The sequence below is a fragment of the Tachypleus tridentatus genome, chromosome 12 (assembly GCF_004210375.1).
Source record: "Tachypleus tridentatus isolate NWPU-2018 chromosome 12, ASM421037v1, whole genome shotgun sequence".
NCBI lineage: Eukaryota > Metazoa > Arthropoda > Merostomata > Xiphosura > Limulidae > Tachypleus > Tachypleus tridentatus.
In genome coordinates, this window is record NC_134836.1 from 4,028,863 (window position 1) to 4,051,545 (window position 22,683).

At 35.3% G+C, this 22,683-nt stretch overlaps 1 protein-coding gene and 1 long non-coding RNA gene across 4 annotated transcripts in view; one reads left to right on the plus strand and one right to left on the minus strand.

Annotated features, from left to right (window-relative positions):
* Positions 1-545: 545 nt before the first annotated feature.
* LOC143233223 (uncharacterized) lies at positions 546-9,494 on the plus strand. Of its 2 annotated transcripts, none has more exons than XR_013018043.1 (2): positions 546-871; positions 9,359-9,494. It is a non-coding gene; the product is annotated as an uncharacterized LOC143233223 (long non-coding RNA). The 2 variants fall into 2 exon arrangements; XR_013018042.1 differs by lacking the exon at positions 9,359-9,494 and adding an exon at positions 2,598-2,722.
* Positions 9,495-9,843: 349 nt separating this feature from the next.
* Positions 9,844-22,683, minus strand: part of LOC143233222 (uncharacterized) — a 50,399-nt gene continuing 37,559 nt past the window's right edge. For both annotated transcript variants that reach the window (XM_076469204.1, XM_076469203.1), the window contains exons 7-10: positions 21,487-21,616; positions 19,315-19,500; positions 17,696-17,821; positions 9,844-13,247 (exon numbers count right to left, since the gene is read on the minus strand). In XM_076469204.1, the coding sequence (XP_076325319.1) occupies positions 10,866-13,247; positions 17,696-17,821; positions 19,315-19,500; positions 21,487-21,616 (2,824 nt within the window). In that variant the 3' untranslated portion in view covers positions 9,844-10,865. The remainder of the gene's footprint in view (positions 13,248-17,695; positions 17,822-19,314; positions 19,501-21,486; positions 21,617-22,683) is intronic.

Consider the following 22,683-nt stretch of genomic DNA (forward strand, 5'->3'; position numbering starts at 1 on the left):
TGAACATACACCAGACTGGAAGGTGGTCACTATCCATATCGTAACTAACAGAGAAGTTTACGAATTTGCGACACATATTATACGAACACAGGCATAAGTCCAGTATTTCACTGGTGCCGTGTTCGTACGAGGTATGTGTCTTGGCTTTAAGGTTTGGTTTGTTTTGAATTTCACTCAAAGCTATACGAGGGCTATCTGTGCTAGCCGTCCCTAATTTTGCACTGCAATCTTGAGCTACTCTTTTACCAAACTTTTGACTGTCAAATTATGGCACCACAACGGTTGAAAGGGCGAGCATGTTTGGTGCGACCCTCAGATTACGAGTCCAGTGTCTTAACCACCTGGTCATGCCGGCTTTAAGGTTTCTATGGATTTTTGTAGGTTAGAACAAAATTGAACGTTAAATTTATCAAAATATTACGCTGATACTTATTGTGCGAGTTAAAATCTCAACTCTGTAACACACCTACATCTGTGTTTCTACGAAATAAAACCAGTGTTTATCTTCTTTCCCACTGTCAAGTTATCTGTGCATACACGTGGATATCTGCATCTGGGCACTTCATTTACTTAAATGTGGTCTTGGAAACCAGCGTCCACGTAAATTGATGGGTTTTTGGAAAGCTTTTCAAGACATGTGATCTAAGACTGACCTTTCCGTCCTTTGCAGTATCTTGATACAATGGAAATTTCAACGTCAGCAACAGTGAATAATTATCACTTTTCCATTCTTTCATTGCAAGTTTTAGTCCATTCAGCTTTTTGGCTAAATTTAGTTGGCAGGATGACAGTTTCAAGACAAGCTGATAAAACAGTTGGCAGAATGACAATTTCTGGGTGGGTTGACGACAGCTGGCGTCACGCCAGGAAGGTAAAGTTATAATAAGGGTTGTGATTACATGTTTCCTTTTTATCACTTTGTCTTACTATATTGCACGTTATCCAACTCCACCTTTGAAAAAGAGACAATTAAAAATAAACGGTGTGAAGGAGTAACTACAGTTACCAGATTTTTATAAACAAAATAAAACAATTTCTTTGATAATTATTGTTATTATGATGCAGATACTTTAGTCTATAATAAACCTAAAAATAAATAAGATTTATATATCTCAGTCTAAAACAAACCTTGCCTAAAGCTAAAAGTTTCCTGTTAAGCTGGATATATTTCGAGCCTGCTGTATTTTTATTGTTATTGGTCAGTCAGGATTACCGTGTTGTCGTGATATCTTTATTGTTTTTTGCCACGATTAGCATGTTGTCTTAATATTTTTATTGTTATTGGTCAGGATTAGCACGTTATCGTGATATTTAACACATTATAACTGCAATGTTGTTGAATGTGATTAACGTGATGTGATATTCAGTTCTTCATTCGATCTAGATCGCTTTTCATAACATAACAGATTGATTCTGATAAAACCACAGTGACTACATTACTGAGTGATGTCTTATGACTGACAGGCACTTTACTATTAGGTATGACCGTTTTAAAACAATATTAGATAATTGTTCAACTTGTGTAGTTATAAAAGTGACACAGTAAACAGAATTAAAACTGCTATTAGACTTCAGAGATATACATGTATAACACTTTAAACTTAATGATATCAGCTACGTTTGACAATTTGTACTGCGCACGTGCGCAAGTGTTCCTCAGGGCCGTAGGCAAGATTTCAGTGAGGGGGAGTTAGAAAATACTTTCGTTCGAAACCAACATTGCTATTCACAGCACTCAGTTTGGTTTATATTTAACATTTTGTGTATTTTGTTTTTTTTAAAAAAATGAGTCCTGATTTTTAACAATTTCGATGAGAATGCTCGTTTATGGAAAATATTAATACAGTAAAATATACACTCGGAAAAAATTATTTGCAATATAAAACAAATATGCGTATTATATAAATATTGCATGTTTTAGAAAAAATTATCTTTGCTTTCGCTTTTTAGTTTTGTTTTTTGCCAGAACGTAAATAATGTCAGAGGGATTAATTCCACTTACAGAACTTACAAATGGAAAAGTTTTCTATATTCAACTGGTAGTTTTAATTTGGCAGGTAAAAACCGGGTTTCGATATCCGTGGTGGAAACATTACTGACAGCCCATTGTGTAGCTTTGTACGTAACTACACGTAAACTTTTTACTTAATACAGAGTGAAATAAAAAACACCAGGAACCTAAAAGTAACTTCAAAAGTAGTGCGGGTATATATAACTTTATGTTTCTTCTGGATTTATTAGAACACTATTCTACAGTTTTTAACAAGATCGTGACTGGTATCTGTTTTTAACTCTCTTTTCAAATATTAACGTTTTTGTTAGCGATATACTAAAAAAAACTGTTTATTGACGGAAAGCCATAGTATGCATATTAATATATCTTCAAAAAATAGTGGGAAACGTATTGTGTGTGGATGTTTTAAAAATTTCCAACAGTAACGCTCGGTATTTTCTGTATTCATATTTTGCTATTATTGTATGTTTACTAAGTTAATTGATTCTTAATACATGTATTTGCTTATAATACTTATTTTTGAGAATTGAAAAGTCACTTTTTTGCAGTATATTTTTAATAATCATCATTGTTTTATTTCTAGTACTTTGTGTCGGAAAAACATTGGCTGTATTGACTTTTGGATTAAATATCTTGAGGAAATGAATGGGAAAATCACTGACACTTGGTTGATAAATGAATGGGAAGAGCACTAAAATCTGGTTCACAAATGAAAAAAAACAACGATAATAACTACGGTTTTGTCAGCTTTTGATATTTTTTTCTTGTTACTATAAAGCGCCATCTCACGACAATAAAACCGATTAATTAGGACCAAATGCAGTCTTTCAAAGACGGTTGTCAATTTGTCCAAAGCTGTTTTGAATGAAGAAGTCGAGTCATACAAACTTGACGAAGATTTGAAAGACATAATGAAACAAAGTGGTACTCTGTTTGAGCATAAAAAATAACAAAACAAAACAATAAAATACTTGTCAACTCAGTTGGTTATGTCGCCTTCATCGTTGGAGGCAAAGAAAGCAGCTTAATCTATACAATTATCATAATATTTACTATGCTGCTAAATCATAAAATGGTTTTAGTTTTATCATTACAAACTGTGTTTCAAGTTCAGATGTAATCTGCTGCATGTACGCACTGACAAACATTTTATAAGTAGCACTTTATCAGTGGAAGAAACTAACTTAAAACTAAAAGTGACGATACTGTTTTATCATACACACAAATAAAATAATGGAATTACGTAAATCATGTATTTTGACGGATGTTTTCATTATTTATGTTGTTAGATCGATGCAACGTTCTATTTCTTTTCATTAGTAACATAATAATCGGATCATGATGGACAAAAATGATAAGAAGTTTTCACAGTTTGTTTTTCTTAACATTCAGAAAAGAAAATCATAACTAGTAAAACTTGCATAACATAACAGTTCACAGATACTCAAACTTTAACTCGTATGACATAACTGTTCATAACTACTAAAACTTTAACTTGTATAACATAACTGTATAATGCTAAAATTTCACATTACGTTATTAAAATAAATAAAAGTTCATTTTAAAAAGCCGTGTAAATTGTTATACGAAAATAAAATGTATTTTCTTGGACTTATGGTTAGCTAATATTTGGAGCTTTCTATTGGTTTCTGTTGTTGAGCAGGTTATTTTATGTTATTCGAAAGAGTTTTATGTTTTTAAAGCTCTATAATTTTTGGTAAGTTCCACATAGCTAACGACGAACCTAACTTCACTTGTTAATTTCTCGTACGTACACTTATTGTATCTTTGTACCTTCGTTGAAACCAATAAATGTCAAACTGGTTTTGTTATATTACAAACTAACACATTTGCAGTATATGGTGAATAACTTGTAGTTTATTAGCATATCCTATGAAACCTTCTCCTATTAACAAATAATCTAGCATTGTTTATCATGCTTTCTGATGATAATACCCTCTTGGTAGCTGAAACTTTAGTTGAAACAAAGCATTGTTTATCATGCTTTCTGATTAAAATTCTAGACGCATTCATCACAGCTAAAACAATATTGTAACATACAAAATAATATGTTTTTATAACGGTTACTACACTGAAAACATATTTAAATTCAATAAATATATATGCAAAAACGGCTCGTTTGGGTTGAGAAAATATTTTACATAGAAGAGCTGACCACATGTTTGAAAAGGGTTGTGTAACTGAGTGTCGGAACGTAGAGGGCGGTGTTAGATGTTTCGTTTGTTTTGGAATTTCGCACAAAGCTACTCGAGGGCTATCTGTGCTAGCCGTCCCTAATTTAGCAGTGTAAGACTAGAGGGAAGGCAGCTAGTCATCACCACCCACCGCCAACTCTTGGGCTACTCTTTTACCAACGAATAGTGGGATTGACCGTCACATTATACACCCCCACGGCTGGGAGGGCGAGCATGTTTAGCGCGACGCGGGCGCGAACCCGCGACCCTCGGATCACGAGTCGCACACCTTACGCGCTAGGCCATGCCGGGCCATTTAGATGTTTCAATATATAATTTTATTTATTTTACTATATTAATATAGGTATAAAGGCGTTCCTTTATATTGGTTTATTTTGGATTTAAGTTGTTGTATAAGTAAGGCTTCTTTAATTTTGCGTTTGTTTATGTTTCTTTCTTTCTTTCTTTAGTATTTGAGTGTTTTCTGTGGTTATGTTGTGTTTATTTGACTTGCAGTGTTCGAAAACGTGTGAAGGTGACTTTTTATGTTCTTTGAATCTGGTTTCCATTTTTCTACTTGTTTCTCCAATATAGAAGTCGTGGCAGTTATCACATTGTATTTTATAAATAATGTTGGTGTGGTGTTTGTCAGTGTAGTTTTTACATAGTATAGAACTCAGTTTTGTGCCTGGTTTTTGAATAAATTTGGTATAACTCGAATGTCATATTTTGTTATTAGTTTTTGCCAAATGTTGGTTATTTGTCTGCTGATGTCAGGAATGTATGGTATGCAGCAGTATATGGTTTCGTGATTTTTTGATTCGTGAGATATATTTACTTTTGTTGGTTGATTTTGCTTTCTGTCTAGGTGTGTGGGTATAATGTTTTCTACGATTTGTGGAGGAAACTTATTGATGTTGATGAAGTATTGTTTTATTTTGTCTAATTTATTGTTAATTTTATCTGGTGAGCATAGTTTTATGGCTGTGTTTATTTGGTTTTTTAGTATGTTGAGTTTTTGTTTTGTTTCATGTGCTGAGCCCAAGGAATGTATAGTCCATTATGGGTGATTTTTCGGTGGATTTCTGTTTTGAATTGTGTGTCGGTTCTTGTAATTTTGAGGTTAAAAATGATATTTGATAGCTTTCTTCTTGTTCACATGTGAAGTTAATGTTGGGATGTACAGAGTTAATGTGGTTGAAAAAATTAAGTATGTGTTGTGTAGATTTGAATCCCGCAATCGTGTCATCTACATATCTGTACCAGTATAGTGGTGGATGTAATGCTGTGTTAATTGCTTGTGTTTCAACTTGTGTCATAAAAATATTGGCTAGAACTGGTGATACTGGGTTGCCCATGCTTAGGCCATTTGTTTGTATATAGTTTTGGTTGTTGAACATGAAGTTGGTCTTTATCGTGGTGAATTCTATGAGGGTTGCTAATTGGTTGCTGGGAATGTCTATAGTTGGGTTAGGGTGTCGGATATAGAGTTCTAAGGTTATCTTGCAGGCTTCAGTGGTTGGAACTTCTGTAAAGAGGGATATAACATCGAAACTGGCCATTAAGGCTTTATGATTAAGTTGATTAAGATTAGACTTGAAATTAAAAGAGTCTTTGATGAATGAGCTGGCTGATGTTACATATTTGGAGAATGCCCATGCTATGTATTTACCAAGATTGTAATTAAACGATTCATATGTGGACATTATTGGTCGTAATGGACAATCTGGTTTATGAGGTTTGGGGATGCCGTATATTTGTAGTGTGCGTGAGTCGGTTTTACGTAGGTAGGAATAAAGTGTTTGTGAAATTGTGTTGGCTTTTTTCATTTGTAGTAGTAATTTGTTCAGTTGCGTCTCGTGTGTCTTTGTTGGATTTGTGTGTATTGGTTTAAATTTGTTCGTGTCTGATAGGATGTTTTTCATTTTTTGGATGTATTCATTCGTGTTCATTATGACTATAGCGTTACCTTTATCTACTTTTAGAATTTTTATGTTTTTGTCTTGTTTTAGGTTTTTAATGGAATTAATGTCTCTTTCTGTAAGATTGTTTTTTAGTTTTCTACTTTGTGAAATTATGTTGATGGTTTTGCGAGAAAATTCTTTGAAAAAATCGTTTAAGATGTTGTTTTTAGGCGTTTCTGGAAAATATAAATTTTTAATTTTACTTGGGAAGTTTGGCTGTTGGATGTCAATAAAATTATCTAAGTTGTGTTCTTTCTGTTCGTTGTTTTTGGTTGTTTCCTTGTTTTTGTTTTCTTTAGAAAGTACCACAAGTCTCCTGGCTGGATCTTCTAAATATGTTTTGATTTCCATGGTTGGAATGTACCTAGGTGCTATTGCGAAGTTGAGTCCTTTGTTAAGTAGATGTATCTCGTCTGTGTTTAATTGTCGGTCAGATCTGTTAATTATGAGGTTAGTCAATGGTTTGTCGTGTTGGTGTCTTTTTTGTTGTTTGCATCTTAGTTTTTCTAGTTTTTTTTGTTATGGCAGATCTTTTTGTCTCTGTTGTTCTTAGTATTGATTTGGTTTATGTTTCGTTGTATAAGTCCGTAAATCTCTGGTTTGATGCAGCATGCCAGTTGATGGTCTAGGTTCATTTTTTTGTTTTTGTAAGTCATGTAGTTCTTTGTATTTTGTGTTTAACATGGCTTTAAGTAGTTTTTTCTGTAAATTTTGGATAATGTTTGTGTATTTATTAACTTTTTTGAAAGTTTTACCTTTACAAAATTAGGGGTTAGTTGTTCTTTTCTACATTGTTGAATAAAATAGATGTCATTTCTTCTATTGATAATTCGTTGTTTTAAATTTCTTAGTTTCTTAACAATCGTTTGAGCGTGTACTGTTAATAGTGGTGTACGGTATGCTAGTTCAGACATAATGGTAACAGGTAAGTACAAATACACTGAGAAAAACACAAAGACTTACACTTCTCGTACAATCGCCGTGATGAAATAATAATCAGTGATGTCGAGAAACCCACTTGTTGAGAAATTTATATGTAAAAACGGCTCGTTTGGGTTGAGAAAATATTTTACATAGAAGAGCGAACAACGTTTCGACCTTCTTCGGTCATCGTCAGGTTCACAAAGAAAGAGGTAACTGACCGAAAGCTGACCACATGTTTGGAAGGGGTTGTGTAACAGGAAAAAAGCAATCAAATATCATTTCTTAACCTCAAAATTACAAGAACCGACACACAATTCAAAACAGAAATCCACCGAAAAATCACCCATAATGGACTATACTTCGGACTCAGCACATGAAACAAAACAAAAACTCAACATACTAAGAAACCAAATAAACACAACCATAAAACTATGCTCACCAGATAAAATTAACGATAAATTAGACAAAATGAAACAATACTTCATTAACATCAATAAGTTTCCTCCACAAACCGTAGAAAACATTATACCCACACACCTAGACAGAAAGCAAAATCAACCAACAAAAGTAAATATATCTCACGAATCAAAAAATCACGAAACCATATACTGCTGCATACCATACATTCCTGACATCAGCAGACAAATAACCAACATTTGGCAAAAACTAGTAACAAAATATGACATTCCAGTTAATACCAAATTTATTCAAAAACCAGGCACAAAACTGAGTTCTATACTATGTAAAAACTACACTGACAAACACCACACCAACATTATTTATAAAATACAATGTGATAACTGCCACGACTTCTATATTGAGAAACAAGTAGAAAATGGAAACCAGATTCAAAGAACATAAAAAGTCACCTTCACACGTTTTCGAACACTGCAAGTCAAATAAACACAACATAACCATAGAAAACACTCAAATACTAAAGAAAGAAAGAAAGAAACATAAACAAACGCAAAATTAAAGAAGCCTCACTTATACAACAACTTAAACCCAAAATAAACCAATATAAAGGAACGCCTTTATACCTATATTAATATAATAAAATAAATAAAATTATATATTCAAACATCTAACACCGCCCTCTACGTTCCGACACTTAGTTGCACAACCCCTTTCAAACATGTGGTCAGCTTCCGATCAGTTACCTCTTTCTTTGTGAACCTGACGATGACCAAAGAAGGTCGAAACGTTGTTCGCTCTTCTATGTAAAATATTTTCTCAACCCAAACGAGCCGTTTTTGCATATATATTTCTGTACAAGTGGGTTTTCTCGACATCACAAATTCAATAAATGTTGAATTACGACCCAACGATTGCGTTACTCTTTTGTCAACGAATAGTAGGATTCACCAGCACTTTAACACGTCTCCATGGCTGAAACGGCGAGCAAGTTTGATGGAATGGAGATTGGAACCTGCGGCCCGCATCTTGCAAGTCGAGCGCCCTAGCTACCTTGACATAGATGGCTAGATATTTTAAAGATTTTTTGTTGCGTTTTATGAAAACTGTACTGTTATGTATGTTGGTGTTAATCTAGTTACTGTAATGTTATCTGTGAATGTTGACCTTGTTACTGTACTGCTATGTCTATGAGTGTTAAACTGATTAATGTACTGCTATCTGTGGTCGTTGACCTGGTTATTGTACCATTTTGTCTGTGCAAGTTAACCTAGTTATTGTTCTGATATATCTGTGGACGTTAATCTGGTTACTGTACTGCTATGTCTTTGTACACTTACCTGGTTACTGTACTGCTATGCCTGTGTGTTAACCCGCTATATCTGTGGACATTAACCTGGTTACTGTAGTAACTACATCTGTGGACGTTAACCTGGTTACTGTACTGCTATGCCTGTGTGTGCTAACCCGCTATATCTGTGGACGTTAACCTGGTTACTGTACTGCTATGCCTGTGTGTGTTAACCCGCTATATCTGTGGACGTTAACCTGGTTACTGTACTGCTATGCCTGTGTGTGTTAACCCGCTATATCTGTGGTTACTGTAGCAACAATATCTGTAGACATTAACTCATTACTGTGCTGCTGTGTTCTGTGACTGTTAAAAAGGTGATGTTGAAATAATTAGGTTTGGTACTTGGGAATACCTAAGTCAAAATATTTGTATAAATATATATCCACAGTTGTATTTCACGTTATGTTAAAGTCCTTAAATATTTGCATGAAAAAAATTTATCATGATATTTTAATTTATTATTTGAATTTTAAAACACAACATTTCTTTATAGGTGCTGGAGTGGAAGAAAATGAATGAATCTTAATTGTATTTTACTTCATCCATTCTTACACATTCTACGTCACTTACTTTCTAACATGATTGGATCTAAAGATGTCTTTATACAGATTTGGACTTATTAACTGAATCTTTTAAAAATATTATATTTTTGGCAAAAAACAACAACAACATGCTTCATACTAAATGAATAATGTGTTTCATTTTACATTACACATAACGCGAACTTCCTAGGTGTAATAACGTTACATAAATTGGTTGGAGTGATAGAAAAACACCAATGAAAATAAATAAAAGGTCTTTCTTAAAATAAAAAAGAATAATCACCTTTTTCACAATCTCGAGATGTTGGAGTATTTTATCTGGTAATGAATGATGTTTAGAAATCTTTCCGTTTATAAACTTGAAATTTTGGGGAAACGGTTTTCATGTTTATGTATATTTTTCCAATATTTTCATTGATTATTTAATACATGTATAGTAAAATATACATACTCTGTATGTCATTTATTAAACACTAAATTCTACAGCAATCTAAGATTATACATAATGTTTGAGGTTAAAAAAGTAAATGAGTAACCATATTTTACATAGAACAGCTTAGAAATAACGTTGTTTTTCCAACCAAATTTCACTCTAGCTACACCGTATGTCTTTGTTCATACTTAGCCACCTTCAAACCACTAAAATTCACAAAGCACCTACTAAAGATCTGTAATGACCAAAATCAAAAGTTGTCGCTTCCATTTCATCCTATTACAATAATATTACAAATATCATGCTCCTATGTAGGCAAGTACATGAAATTATTTAAGATAGTAAGTTGTTGTTTACGAATTATTTTATTACCGTAAGTAAATCCTCTTGTGAAAACACAAGCTTTCTTTATAATGCAAAGGAAATTATAAAACTAAAACCATCTTGTATTCGAACACACTGAAGATACGGTTTCAAAGGAAAAAAATTAAACAACTTAAAACTACTTCTGGTCAAAGATCATCAGAACACAAAGTATTATTGTCACATCAAAAGATATATATACACTAAAATAATCTATCTCATTGGTAAATGCCCTTGCCACGTATGTGAGGGATCATAGCGCTATAAAGTAGAAAAGTTATAAAAAAACAAATATAATATTTTGTGAAGCTGTAATATTATTGGCCGTACTTTGAACTCAGTGAGTTCAACCATCAGTGTTAGGGGTATGTTTTTCTTGTTTTCAGTGAGATATGCTAAAGTCTAAAAATGGAATGCTTTACTATTTGCATCCTCTCTCAAACTGTAAAGCTTTTGACTAAATTCATAATGCATATAAAATGCCAGTGTATGAGCAGAAATATGTAGCTTATTTCGTAGTGCACGTGCACATGTTTGCCATGTGTACAAATCATCATGGGGGTAAACTGAGTTATTACCAAAAATCGACCTTAACGGCGTCAAACAGGCGATAATGGTTCGATTGAGTAATTACGTTTTATGGAGTTTAAACAACAATATATCTACTGTAGACTTTGGCAGTTCGCTTTGTCGCCGACTGTACATCTTCCTATGGTCTCCATGAATACACGTTCAGCTGGACAGCTGTGCACGAAGCTACGGAAGTAACCTTCCGAGTTGGCCGGTGCGCATACCACAAAGCTGCCGCAGTCAGTGGGGTGACGGAACACTCCACGCTGTAGGCACTCCACATCCTCTCCGTTAACAATTACTGACGGTGGTTCAGGCGTTGTTGTGGTTGTTGTCCGGTGTGTGGTTGGTCTCCGAGTTGTAGTAGTAGTTGTTGTTCGGCGTGTGGTTGGTCTCTGAGTTGTAGTTGTAGTCGTTGATCTAGGTGGGGGAGAAAAGGTGGTTCGAAAATATTGTTGTTTGGTGGTCGGAGCTCGTGGACTGGTTTGTTCTTTGTCAGGCCGAGTAACATCGAGAACTGTTGGAAGTCGTTCGGTAATATTGTTGGCATTTTCAGTTTCCTGTGAAGGTGGTTCATAAATAGGTAGCCTATATCGCTGTTGTATTGTTACTGCTGAGGACTGAGTCGTCGTCGATGTCGGTGTTGTGAGCACCTCAGTAGTTACTGTAACTATAACAGGAATCGTTATAGGTTTGGGCGACTGGTTTCTTCTTCGAGCTGGTCGATGCCTTCGAACAGCTACATATTCATTTTCTCTTACATTTTTTACTTCTCTTGCCATAGTATAATCCTCGGCAAATCGACCAATTCCAGCAGATCCAGCATCTTCGTAATTACCAGTAAACACAGGTCGTCGGCGAACTCCCACTTTTCGTTTCTGGAAAGTATTTTCGTCAAAGACATCTAACTCCTGTCTAGGACTGACAACTGGTCTGGGCCTGACGCGGATCCTTGTTCTTCTTCCCTGACCACCTATCCGAACAACTTTACCATCTCGAACTCGAACTGGAACTCGGTAAACCGTACGCCCACCGTCATCTGGCTTTAGTATGGATGGAACTGCGGTGGTGACCAAATTCGAATCTTGGGGGGTAGTTAGGGTTTGGGAGCGACGAGGTGTCTGGTATACGAAAGGATTCTTGACCACAAACTGGACTGTAGATGGTTCTGTAATAGTTGGAGATCTGGCGGGAGTGTGGTAAACAAAGGAAAATTCAGATTCCTTATCATTCTGCTCATCGATATTTGAATCCTGCAATCTCTGTCTGTTGGGTTCAACATACTGAAAGAGTTTGTCAGTGTTTTCAGGAGGTTCATACTGAGGACGGCGAGGAACTTGATTTATTAACTGGTTTACTGGTTGATAATCATTATTCTTAGATGGCTCCAAAGTTGCAGGTCTATAAGGTCGTCGGGAGAACGGACGTCGATATCGTGGGAGGCCAGATATTTTTGAAAGTGATGTTTTTGAATCTGCAGAGGGTTCTGTGACTGAAGTTTTGAATGTTTCAGTGGTAACTACTGTTGTGACAGCTCTTTGGGGTGTAACATAATCTAGTATCGTCTGATGAAATCTTGGTGATTCATCTTCTGTGGCAGCTCTTTGGGGAGTAACGTAGTCTGGTAACGTCTGAAGTCTTGGTCGCTCATCATCTTCTCTATCAAGGTTCTCTGCAGTTAACTTTTCAGCAACTTCAGATCCTAGGATTCTCTGCAAACGATCTACTCCTCCTAGAGACTGAAGAAGACGCAAAAGTTCTGCAATCTTGTCACTATTGAATAAGTCAGTTTTACCAGAATGATAATTCTTCAAAACGTTCTCAAATTTGTCCTCAAGTTTTCTAGGTTTTTCTGTGGTTGTAGTAATTGGTCGAGGTCGGGGACGCTGGATTGGCCGAGAGGTTGTTAAGACTGGGGCCACAGGACGATTGTCACAGACCACGTTTTCAGGGTAGTCACAAGCTTCCATCTTGGTATTAAAATAGAGACCAGAAGGACAAGTGAAAGCATGAGGTACTACACCCAGTTCTGCTGGACCACTATCTAAACACCAGAAATACTTGCGACAGTCACGTGTATTGCTATAAAAACCTTCATCTGGACAAGTGAAAGCTGGACCTGGATCAGGGGTTGGAGGTGGAGCAGGGGTCTGGATCAGATCTACAAAATTTTGAGATTCAGTTGTTGTGCGAGGTCTAACCACTCTACGAAATCCTGGACGACGTCGACGGTTAGGCCTGATTTTCCTCTTATGACCATTTCGTATGGGAGGTCTGTAACCTCGACCATCATTATCATCCTCGATTGAAGCTGACAATCTTTTGGAAGAACCTTTTATAATATTGGAGAACAGAGCTTTACGAAGAGTGTTCACCAGAGGACTCTGTTCATTGCCACAGAGTCCACGAAAATCGTCATTATCAAGAGTCCATACCATAGCACCACCTAGTCCACGTCTTAAAATGAACTTAGCCTGAAAATAGACATAATCCGAGTGATTATAAACGGTAAACTACAACAGATGTACATGGAACACATGTAAACATTTTTTTTTATGTACGTGGAAGTTTATATTATACCCAAAAATAAAATTCGTAAGAATGAAAGAAAATAAACACTATAAAATAATATGTCATAAACTGGAATTATTTGTTATTTCCTGATACATCTATTAACAAATAAACTGAAGTGTTTCGTTTAAACTCTCTTATTTCTTTTACACACCTTCAAATTTAACAACAGAATAAAATCAGAGTAAATGTACCAAGTTCTTTCCAAATCCATAAGGTCAGCCATCCTTGTGTAATATCCGTTTTTAAACTGAATTTAAAATTTTTAAGAATGATTCAACTAATATTTTACTCAGAGGTAAAAGTTACACTGTGTAACACAAATTTTGTTCCTGGATAGTATGTGTTATTTCTTAACTGCTTATGTTGTAAAAGTACAGAAAATGGCCATTATTCCCTTCAAACTTTGCTTTTGTGACCTGGATAACGAAATTTAGAAATTAACCTATTTTTTTTTTATGTAAAAATAGGCAAATTTGCACATTTTCATTTACATAAGGTCTGAATAAAATTCGCCCTTTCAGCCGTGGGGGCGTTATAATGTGACGGTCAACCCCACTATTCGTTGATAAAAGAGTAGTCCAAGAGTTGGCGGTGGGTGGTGATGACTAGCTGCCTTACCTCTAGTCTTACACTGCTAAATTAGGGACGGCTAGCACTGATAACCCTCGAGTAGCTTTGTGCGAAATTCAAAACAAACAAACAAACTAACTGAATAAAACAATATATGAATCAACATTTGCATGTATTTACACTAAACTTGTACAAAAATGTTTAGAAGTAAGTAGTTTTTCGAGATTTGCGACTGTAATGTAAATCACTTTCACGTATCAACCCCCAAATATAGTCTCCGATCATGTTTTCATTATACGCTCCTTGGTAGCGGCGTTCAAAGTCCAGTATATCTTGGTGGAAGCACTCGCCTTGCTTCTCTGAGTGTGCTTCCATGTTCTCCTTGAATTTATCAAAATGAGCATCAAGAATACGGACTTTAAGGGATATCCTGCAACCAATTTTGCCGTAGTTCCACATAAATTTCAACCTTGTTATTTCTCAAAAAGCCCCGAACCACTGCAACAAAGCTTCCCCAAGCTTTTTCCCTTCCTACTGGGCTTCTTGGGGAATTCTGTGCACTCCAGGATCTTCCTTTTTTTGTGGTCCAACGAAGACACCAGCTTTGACCTTTGCCTCAAACAGCTTAGGGAAGAAGTCTCGAAGGTACTTGAAGGCTGTAGACTCCTTATCTAGAGCTGTGACAAATTGTTTCATAAGATCCAATTTTATGTACAATGGTGAATACAACACCTTCTGGAGGTCCACTAGTGGCTCACACCTGACATTATGCCTCCCCCCCCCAAAGTGGCCAGTGTTTCCTCTTGTAGTGCGCTGTGGTGTTCCTGCTGTCTCAAAGGCAAAGACAACAGGGAAACTTGGTAAAGCCTGCTGGAGACACATCAGGAATGCCACCAATTTGAATTTTCTGATAACTTCTCAGCCACACTTATTATACTTCAAGACTTCTCGCAAGGTATTGATGCTGTTGTGTTCCTCTTTGAGGTGCACCGAATGAGCCAGGGAAAGAGACGGATACTTATTCCCGTTATGGAGCAGCACAGCTTTGAGGCTTCTTGATGAGCTATCAATTAAAAAGCACTATTCGTTTGGGTTTCAGGCAATTCCAATTGCCTTGCACAGACTGGATACATTATGGCAAAAGCAGAGCCCATCTTGACGAGTGAAAAAGCTTGAAAAATGTCGGTGACGCTTCCTCTGACTTGCGACTTGCACACTTTATCTAACAAATCCAATTCCTTGAGCCTAGATGTCAAAAGCTCGGCATTCGACTTTGTTAGACCAAGATCTCTGATCAAGTCATTGAGGTTTCTTAGGTTGGGGTAGTATGGGTTTCTCTCACCAGCTGCACCACTGAAATTGTAATTTGAATCTTCAACGTCTACCTCCTCTTCTGATTTGCTGCTCTCTTTTAAGGATGGCGGAGTGAGCACAGGGAGCTCAGGGCAGTGTGGCACTGGGGAGATGGATGATAGAAGGCCCGGATACATAATAGTAAAGGCATTCTTGCCAGCCCGACATTTTGAAGGGTCCACCATGCAGAGGTTGCTACTTGAGTGGTTAACGGGTTCACGCCAAATTCTTGGAATAGCAAACTTCGTGGCTCTCTTTTCCTCTCTGTACCATCCTGAAGAAAAAGCAAAATGAAATTGTTATTATGAAGAATAAATTTATTTCATCCACAACTAATGTGTAAGAGGTTCAAGTAAAATATCTTATATGTGATATTTTTCCTTTACTATTGGAAATTTTAAAAAAATTAAAAGATATTTAAATTTTAAAAGGTCTAAAATTTGTATAGTACAAAATCTTACTATTCAAGCAAGCAATATTAGTCCGTTTTACCTTCTAGAGTTTTTTTGCAATGCTCGCAGGTAAAATGAGGTGCCCAGGTTTTGTTTGTCTTAATCCCCGACAGGCGTACCGAAATATAGCTTGTAGGCTTCACACATTTTAGCAGATGCTGTCACAGAGTACTTCCGCTCTTGTTTTGATAAATTGGTCACATACATAGCAGAATGCGTCTGGAGAATGCTTGCAGCTTCTTGACGCCATCTCTGATAAAATCAGATAGGTCTATCTGTTCACTTGGGTAGCTGGAACTAAACTGAAGTGGTGAATGGTGAGCCCCTGCATATATGTTGCTAAGGAAAGTTCTAGAAAATTCTCGTAAGTACTACAACAATCTAGAAAGTTCTTGAAAATCTTGTATGCTCGAGAAAATTCTCTATTAGTTTCTTAGCATTGTATCAACCTGGAATGTTCTGGAAAATGGGTAAATTTGAAAATTTCATTACCCAAGTCATAAAAGCAAAGTTTAAAGGGAAAAATAGGTCTTTTCCATTTAATTTAGGCATAAGCAATTGGGAAATAACACTTTCTGCCCAGGAACAAGAAAAAGTAAAAATTTTGTTACATAGCGTTATTTTTGAAACAATTATGGTTAAATCCTAATAGTGTTGTTGGTAAATCAAAAAATATGAACGACCTAAAATTATTGTAAAGCTTTTATATTCGCTTAGATTTTATGATTATACAAGTTATATAGTTAAACCACAAGACATTCAAAGCGTACTTAACTATTTCAGATTTCGTTACATAATTTGAAGTGACATTTATTATAAAAATAAAGAGGACGCTACCGTCAATGTTAAACGTAGTGTTGTAGATCAAGGAGTAGAAATGAAAATGGGCCTGGCATGGTCAAGCGCGTAAGGCGGGCGACTCGTAATCCGCGGGTTCGCGCCCGCGTCGCGCTAGACATACTCGCCCTCCCAGCCGTGGGGGTGTATAATGTGACGGTCAATCCCACTTTTCGTTGGTAAAAGAGTAGCCCAAGAGGTGGCGGTGGGTGGTGATAACTGGCTGCCTTCCCTCTAGTCTTACACTGCTAAATTATGGACAGATAGCCCTCGAGTAGCTTTGTGCAAAAAACAAACAAACAGAAATGAAAATACTTTTGATAAATTTTAACTAATTTATTTTTGAATACATTTCAATGTATTTGACTGATATAAGAATTGTACTTTATGTTTATACATTTATTTAAGGATTGTATTTAATGTTTGTACATTTTGAAAAATATATATTTAATTTAGGTTATTTATGTTCAGTTTAGGTATGTCTATGGATTTATAATGATAAAATCAGGGTTTAGATTCCCCTTACTGGGCTCAACAAATGGCCCGATGTAGCTTTGCCATAAGAAAACACACACACACTCACACGCGCTCAGTTAATAAGTGGTATTCGAATGTCTGGAAAATTAAATATTGAAAAGTGCCTTTGAAACCGGTAGAATAAAATAATAAATAAGAGATGTAGCACAAGATTTCAAGGATAGCAGTGTTTTCTGTTTGGACGTCTGTTGGTTATGTACACGTTTTTCTTCTTCCTTAGAAACAATTAAGTTAGCGACCCACAAATCCAAATACAATCCGTAGACGTGTTCATTAAGAGAAGTATTGTCTAGCTGTCTTCTCTCTAGCTTGTCCGTTTAAATTTAGAAATGGCTAACACAGGTAGCCCTTTGTGTAACTTTATGCGAATATTTGTAAAAAAATTATGAAAGCTAATTGTGGATCAGTTCAAAATGAAACGCTAACACCAAGAGTGACCATACACTGTATGAGATTAAAATAATTAAAACTTTACAACGATCAGAAAATTATGACTCAATGTAACGAAATGGCGTAAAAAAAAATCTATCATATTTACATAGTTAAAAGAAAATGATAATAATACAAACATTTCTATAGACACGTGTTTTTCTAGTTACCTTTTCAATGATCATTTCTTCATCATCAAAGCCGACCCACTGGTCATCTTTAAAAGCATAAGGACCCACTAGTTCTGGGTATGGTTTCCGGACAGTCCATCCTTCATCCAAGATATTCTGGCAGATCTAAAAACATTACAAAATTATAAAAGCTTGAGACAGATACGTATTATCCCTAGTGCCATAATAGTTACAACACAGAATAACTGAACTGAAAGAACCGTTACACTAAATAGAGTATAAAAGTTCTCTGTTGCTCGTGGATTGCTTAAGTTGAAATACTACACTAATACAGCATACAACGTTTCTGTTGCTGAAGGGTTACTTAACCTAAAATATTACACTAAATAAACATAAATTTTCTCTATTGCTAAAGGGCTACTTAACCTAAAATATTACACTAAACAGACACAAAACTTCACTATTGCTGAACAGTTAGTTACCTAGAGAAAACAGTAGACTCATACATGTATAACGTACTATTCAACTACTGGGTTATACCAAATCAACATGCAGTTTTTAACTTATTTAACAAGTGTCACATACCTCATATATCCATATTTTACTGCATCCTACGTAACTATAAGGTTCTGATGTAGTAAGTACATTTTGTACAACTCTAGTTATGAGTTTCTGTTTTGGTACATCTTATATGACTCTTTAGTTTAGCTATTAATTTCTTATATTGTACGTTTCACACAATACTCCAGTTATATGTTTTTGGTGTGGTGCATTTTACACAGTTCCTCAACTATTAGCAACTAACCAAGCTTGAGGGTTGTGGTACGACATATACTGAAATGTCACTTGGTTTCTGAAAACTAACATAGTATGTATTACATTGTTTTTATGTTTTATTAGCTAACGCAATTCTTATGGCATGACACAGAGAGCTACGCTATATTTAGGCCTTACATTGGACTTGGACTTCTGGAATACTATAAACGAGGGTTGTGCATGTACCGAAAACCTAAATTACTTTGTGTGTAAATATACAGTTTAAACAAAATTTGTAGATAACATAAGATTACTGAACAACTGTAATCAGGGTAGTACAAAGCAAAAGAAACCTGAACTACTTTAAACCATGTAGTACATATCACAAAATCCTTGAACTCCTTTAAATCAATGTAATACACGTCACTGGACTACCGGACTACTTTAAATCAATGTAGTACACATCACAGAACTACTGGACTAATTTAACTAGTGTTGAAGTGTAACATATCACAAAGATTCTGGCTACTAAATTAATGCATTTCACATCACAAACTTTTAAGACGGATACAAAATTAAAGCGTTGCAGTCTAAGTACTGGACTACTTTTACCAGTATGGTACGTAACGCAAGAAATCTGAACCACTTTAAATCAGTGTTTTACATATCACAGGGCTTCTGAACAACCTTAAACTTTGTAGGGTCTCTGAACTGTTTTAAACCAGTGTAGTACGTATTACAGGGTTTATGAGCTATTTTAAACCAAAAGTAGTACGTATTACAGGGTTCCTGAACTATTTTAAACCAGTGCAGTACATATTAAAAGGTTCCTGGACTATTTTAAACCAGTGTAGTGTATATCACAGACCTTTTATACTACTAAAAAAGTAATACAATAATACTTCATAATACGCAAGATATCCTTTCTCTCTAGTTGAAGGTCCTTCCTCACCAGGACCATCTACAGGTGCTTCCATTGCGTTGTCTTCTGGATCTATTAATGTGTAGGAACGCCCATAAGTGGGGATACCAACCATCAACTTCCCAGCCTCAGCACCAAGCTTTATGTAATATTCTATTGTCCATTCCTAGAGGGTTACATATTTTCCTCATCAGTTAAACATACATTTCAAACAAGGCAATAATAATGGCCATGTGTAATGGCACATTAAAGCTATGGATAATTTAAGCGACTGAAACAACAAACTCAATTATTTTTTCTTTGTAAAATAAAAAAACTAGCTCTTATAGTATTATCTGTAGTTTTCCTTAGTAAACACAATTTATCATGTTTTACAAGGTTTTCTAGTGAACTTGTCAACTTAAAGAATTCTGTGAGGCTAATTTTGCTTCTGGAATGTATAATTCCGAAAAATAGCTAACTTCTTGGATTCGAAATTTTTGTCGACTATTTGCATACTAAAAATTTGACTGTTAAATTCGTATCATTAATATTTTTTAATATTTTAAGCATATATTGATGATTTATGTAACACGCAAGTCATTAATTTTTTGATGTAAAACACTTTAACCGGAGAAACAAGAAATACTTTTAGGTTTGTTAAACATCATTAGATGCCTGTTTCATTACATCTAATACACCATTAAATAATGTGTAATATTTTACTGTAATATGTTATTTTGCAGTTAAAGAAATTGAAGTATTGTCATGTTCACCACGAATTTGTCTTCTTCACTCACCGTCTCCCATATTTATAGCCTTATATCTTAATAAAAGTTTTTACCCCATTCCCTTCAATTTTGTCAGATTTATAAATTAATAAACAGTTTTATTACGATTAGTTTCATTTCAGCACATTCATTGACTGATAAAAAACTGTATGTTGTGATCTTTCTTTTATGCATTGCGCCTGGTGCATTTCGTTTCAATGACCAGTAGTAATCAGCTATCATGCTGATGTTCTACATTCCCTGATGCATTGTCTCTATTGTCCTGATGTATTGATGGAATCTTTCTCCTTGTTCTTTGCTTATTGCACCAGAATGTTCAGAGAAATGGTTAATATGTGAGTATAAGAAATAAACTTCAAGCTCATATTACAACTCAACTCATAGCCAACATGTTATTGACAATATTTTCTTTAAAGGCAATCCACGCTTCTTTTTTAATTTTCCTTATTGTCCTTTCGAACTGTTCATCCGAAGTAAGTTTTTAATCTGAGGCTGAACAAAAATCCCTTATTTAATTTTCTCTTCTGAAAGAGCTGGGAATTGCTCACATAAATACTTCAGGGCCAAAATTTTCCTTTTTATTTCGAGTGCTGTAGCCTTGCACGTTACATGAACAAAAACAGCAATCATCTCCGTCGTTGCTAGGCTCACGCCAATCCACTGGAATTCCAAAGGACAAAGACTCTTTCGTATTTTAGCCCATTGTCTTAACTCTTTGATACACATGATACAGACTGTATAGAGCCCATGATTTGTTTATTTCCCCAAGTTTTGTTCCAAAATACGGGTAATACTCTTTTTTAAACGTATTCTGTAATGTTTTGTCTTTATTTCTTTACGACAAACTTATTACAAATACAAAAAGATATGTTTGTGTCATTTATACAACCTCTTGTTGTCCTAACAACAAACAAATACTATCCAAAAATGACACGCTATGTGGCCTGTTAACCATTTATGTACTAACAGTCTGTTTCTCATGGGTTCTGGAACGATCCATAATACTTACATGTCGCGATTGGTCTAGAAAAATGTATAGCCAGTGGTTGTCAACATTTTAAACATAACAAAATGTGACTATATTTCAAATGAAAATGATTCACTTACCTAAAGATATAAAAGATGTTTTGTGAAAAAATGTACTTAATGGAGAAAAATGGATATCACTTTTGGATTTAGCGTGCTGTAGAACACGTAAACATTTCATAACCATAAAACCGTCGCAGACCTGTGTAATCTGCCTTACCTTGTTCAGCTTTATTATAGTAGATTCACAGATTAATAACACGTTTCACCATATTTAGTTTGATTTTGACACATTCATAGTCTAATAACATATTTTACCACATTAAGTTTAATACAAACTACAGTAATCTACTTACCACGTTTAATTTGTTCTTTTCGTCCCATTTGATAAAGTCTGGACGTCTGAAAAGCGGCGCGTGATGGTGAGTTTCAGACTCGTATGCTGTGTGGTAATCGTAGGACAAGACGTTCATGAAGTTCACGTGCCTTAAATAGGTGAAGTCAAGCTTATTAAAATTGTTAGTCACATTGTCAATATTGTGTGCAACAATTTACACTACTTGTTATTTTATACTCAATATCTCATGTATGAGTTATATGTTTTGACATTTGTTATGTCCATAACAGGAGCGTGTATCAACAAGATCGAAACGTTGTTTTGTACTTCACTTTAATTAAAGTTTTAATAATCATACCAGCCTTTGAGAATACATTTTTACTTCAAGTGAGTTTCTCAGCTTCACGAATGTATCAACAATATCCAAGTTAATGTTTGCGAGGCAGAGCCTTCATCGAGCATACTTTACAGCACCTTGCAAAAATATCTCCCCTTCCAAAAATATCACATTTTGACGAAATACAAGTTATGTAAATATTTTTTCTAATGACCTTATTTTTATTCAAAACTCTGATGATCAAACTTGACAATGCTATGTGTAAAGAAGGTTGAATGTCAAAAAACCTGCAAAGAAAATTATAAAACTAAATTTGCTAATTGTATAAGTATTCAGCCCCTTCTGTCAGTACCTGGTGGAAGCATCTTTAATAGCAATTGCTGCTATGATTCTTTATAGATGGATCTCTACCAGGTTTACACAATGAGATGGGATAATGCTTGTTCATTCTCGTGGCAAAAATGCTCCAATACTGACACATCGCTGGGGATCGTTGATGGAGTGCAATTTTCAAGTCTCACTATAAATTTTCCATTGGATTCAAGTCAAAACTTTGACTAGTCCACTCAAAGATATTGACTTTATTCTTTTCAAACAACTCCAGTGTACCTTTGGCCTTGTTCTTCGGATCATTATCCGACTGAAATGTGAATCTTCGAACCAGTTTTAGATTCTTGGCTGACTCAAGCAGGCGTTCCTCCAGCACTCCCTTGTGTTTTGTACAATACATTTTCCTCTCAGTCCTGACAAGATTGTCAGTTTTTGCTGATGAAAAGCATCGCCATTACATGATGCTGCTATAACCATGCTTGACAGTTGGGATAATGTGTTGTGTTGGGCTTGTATCAGACGTAACATTTTGAACTTAGAAGAAAAAGC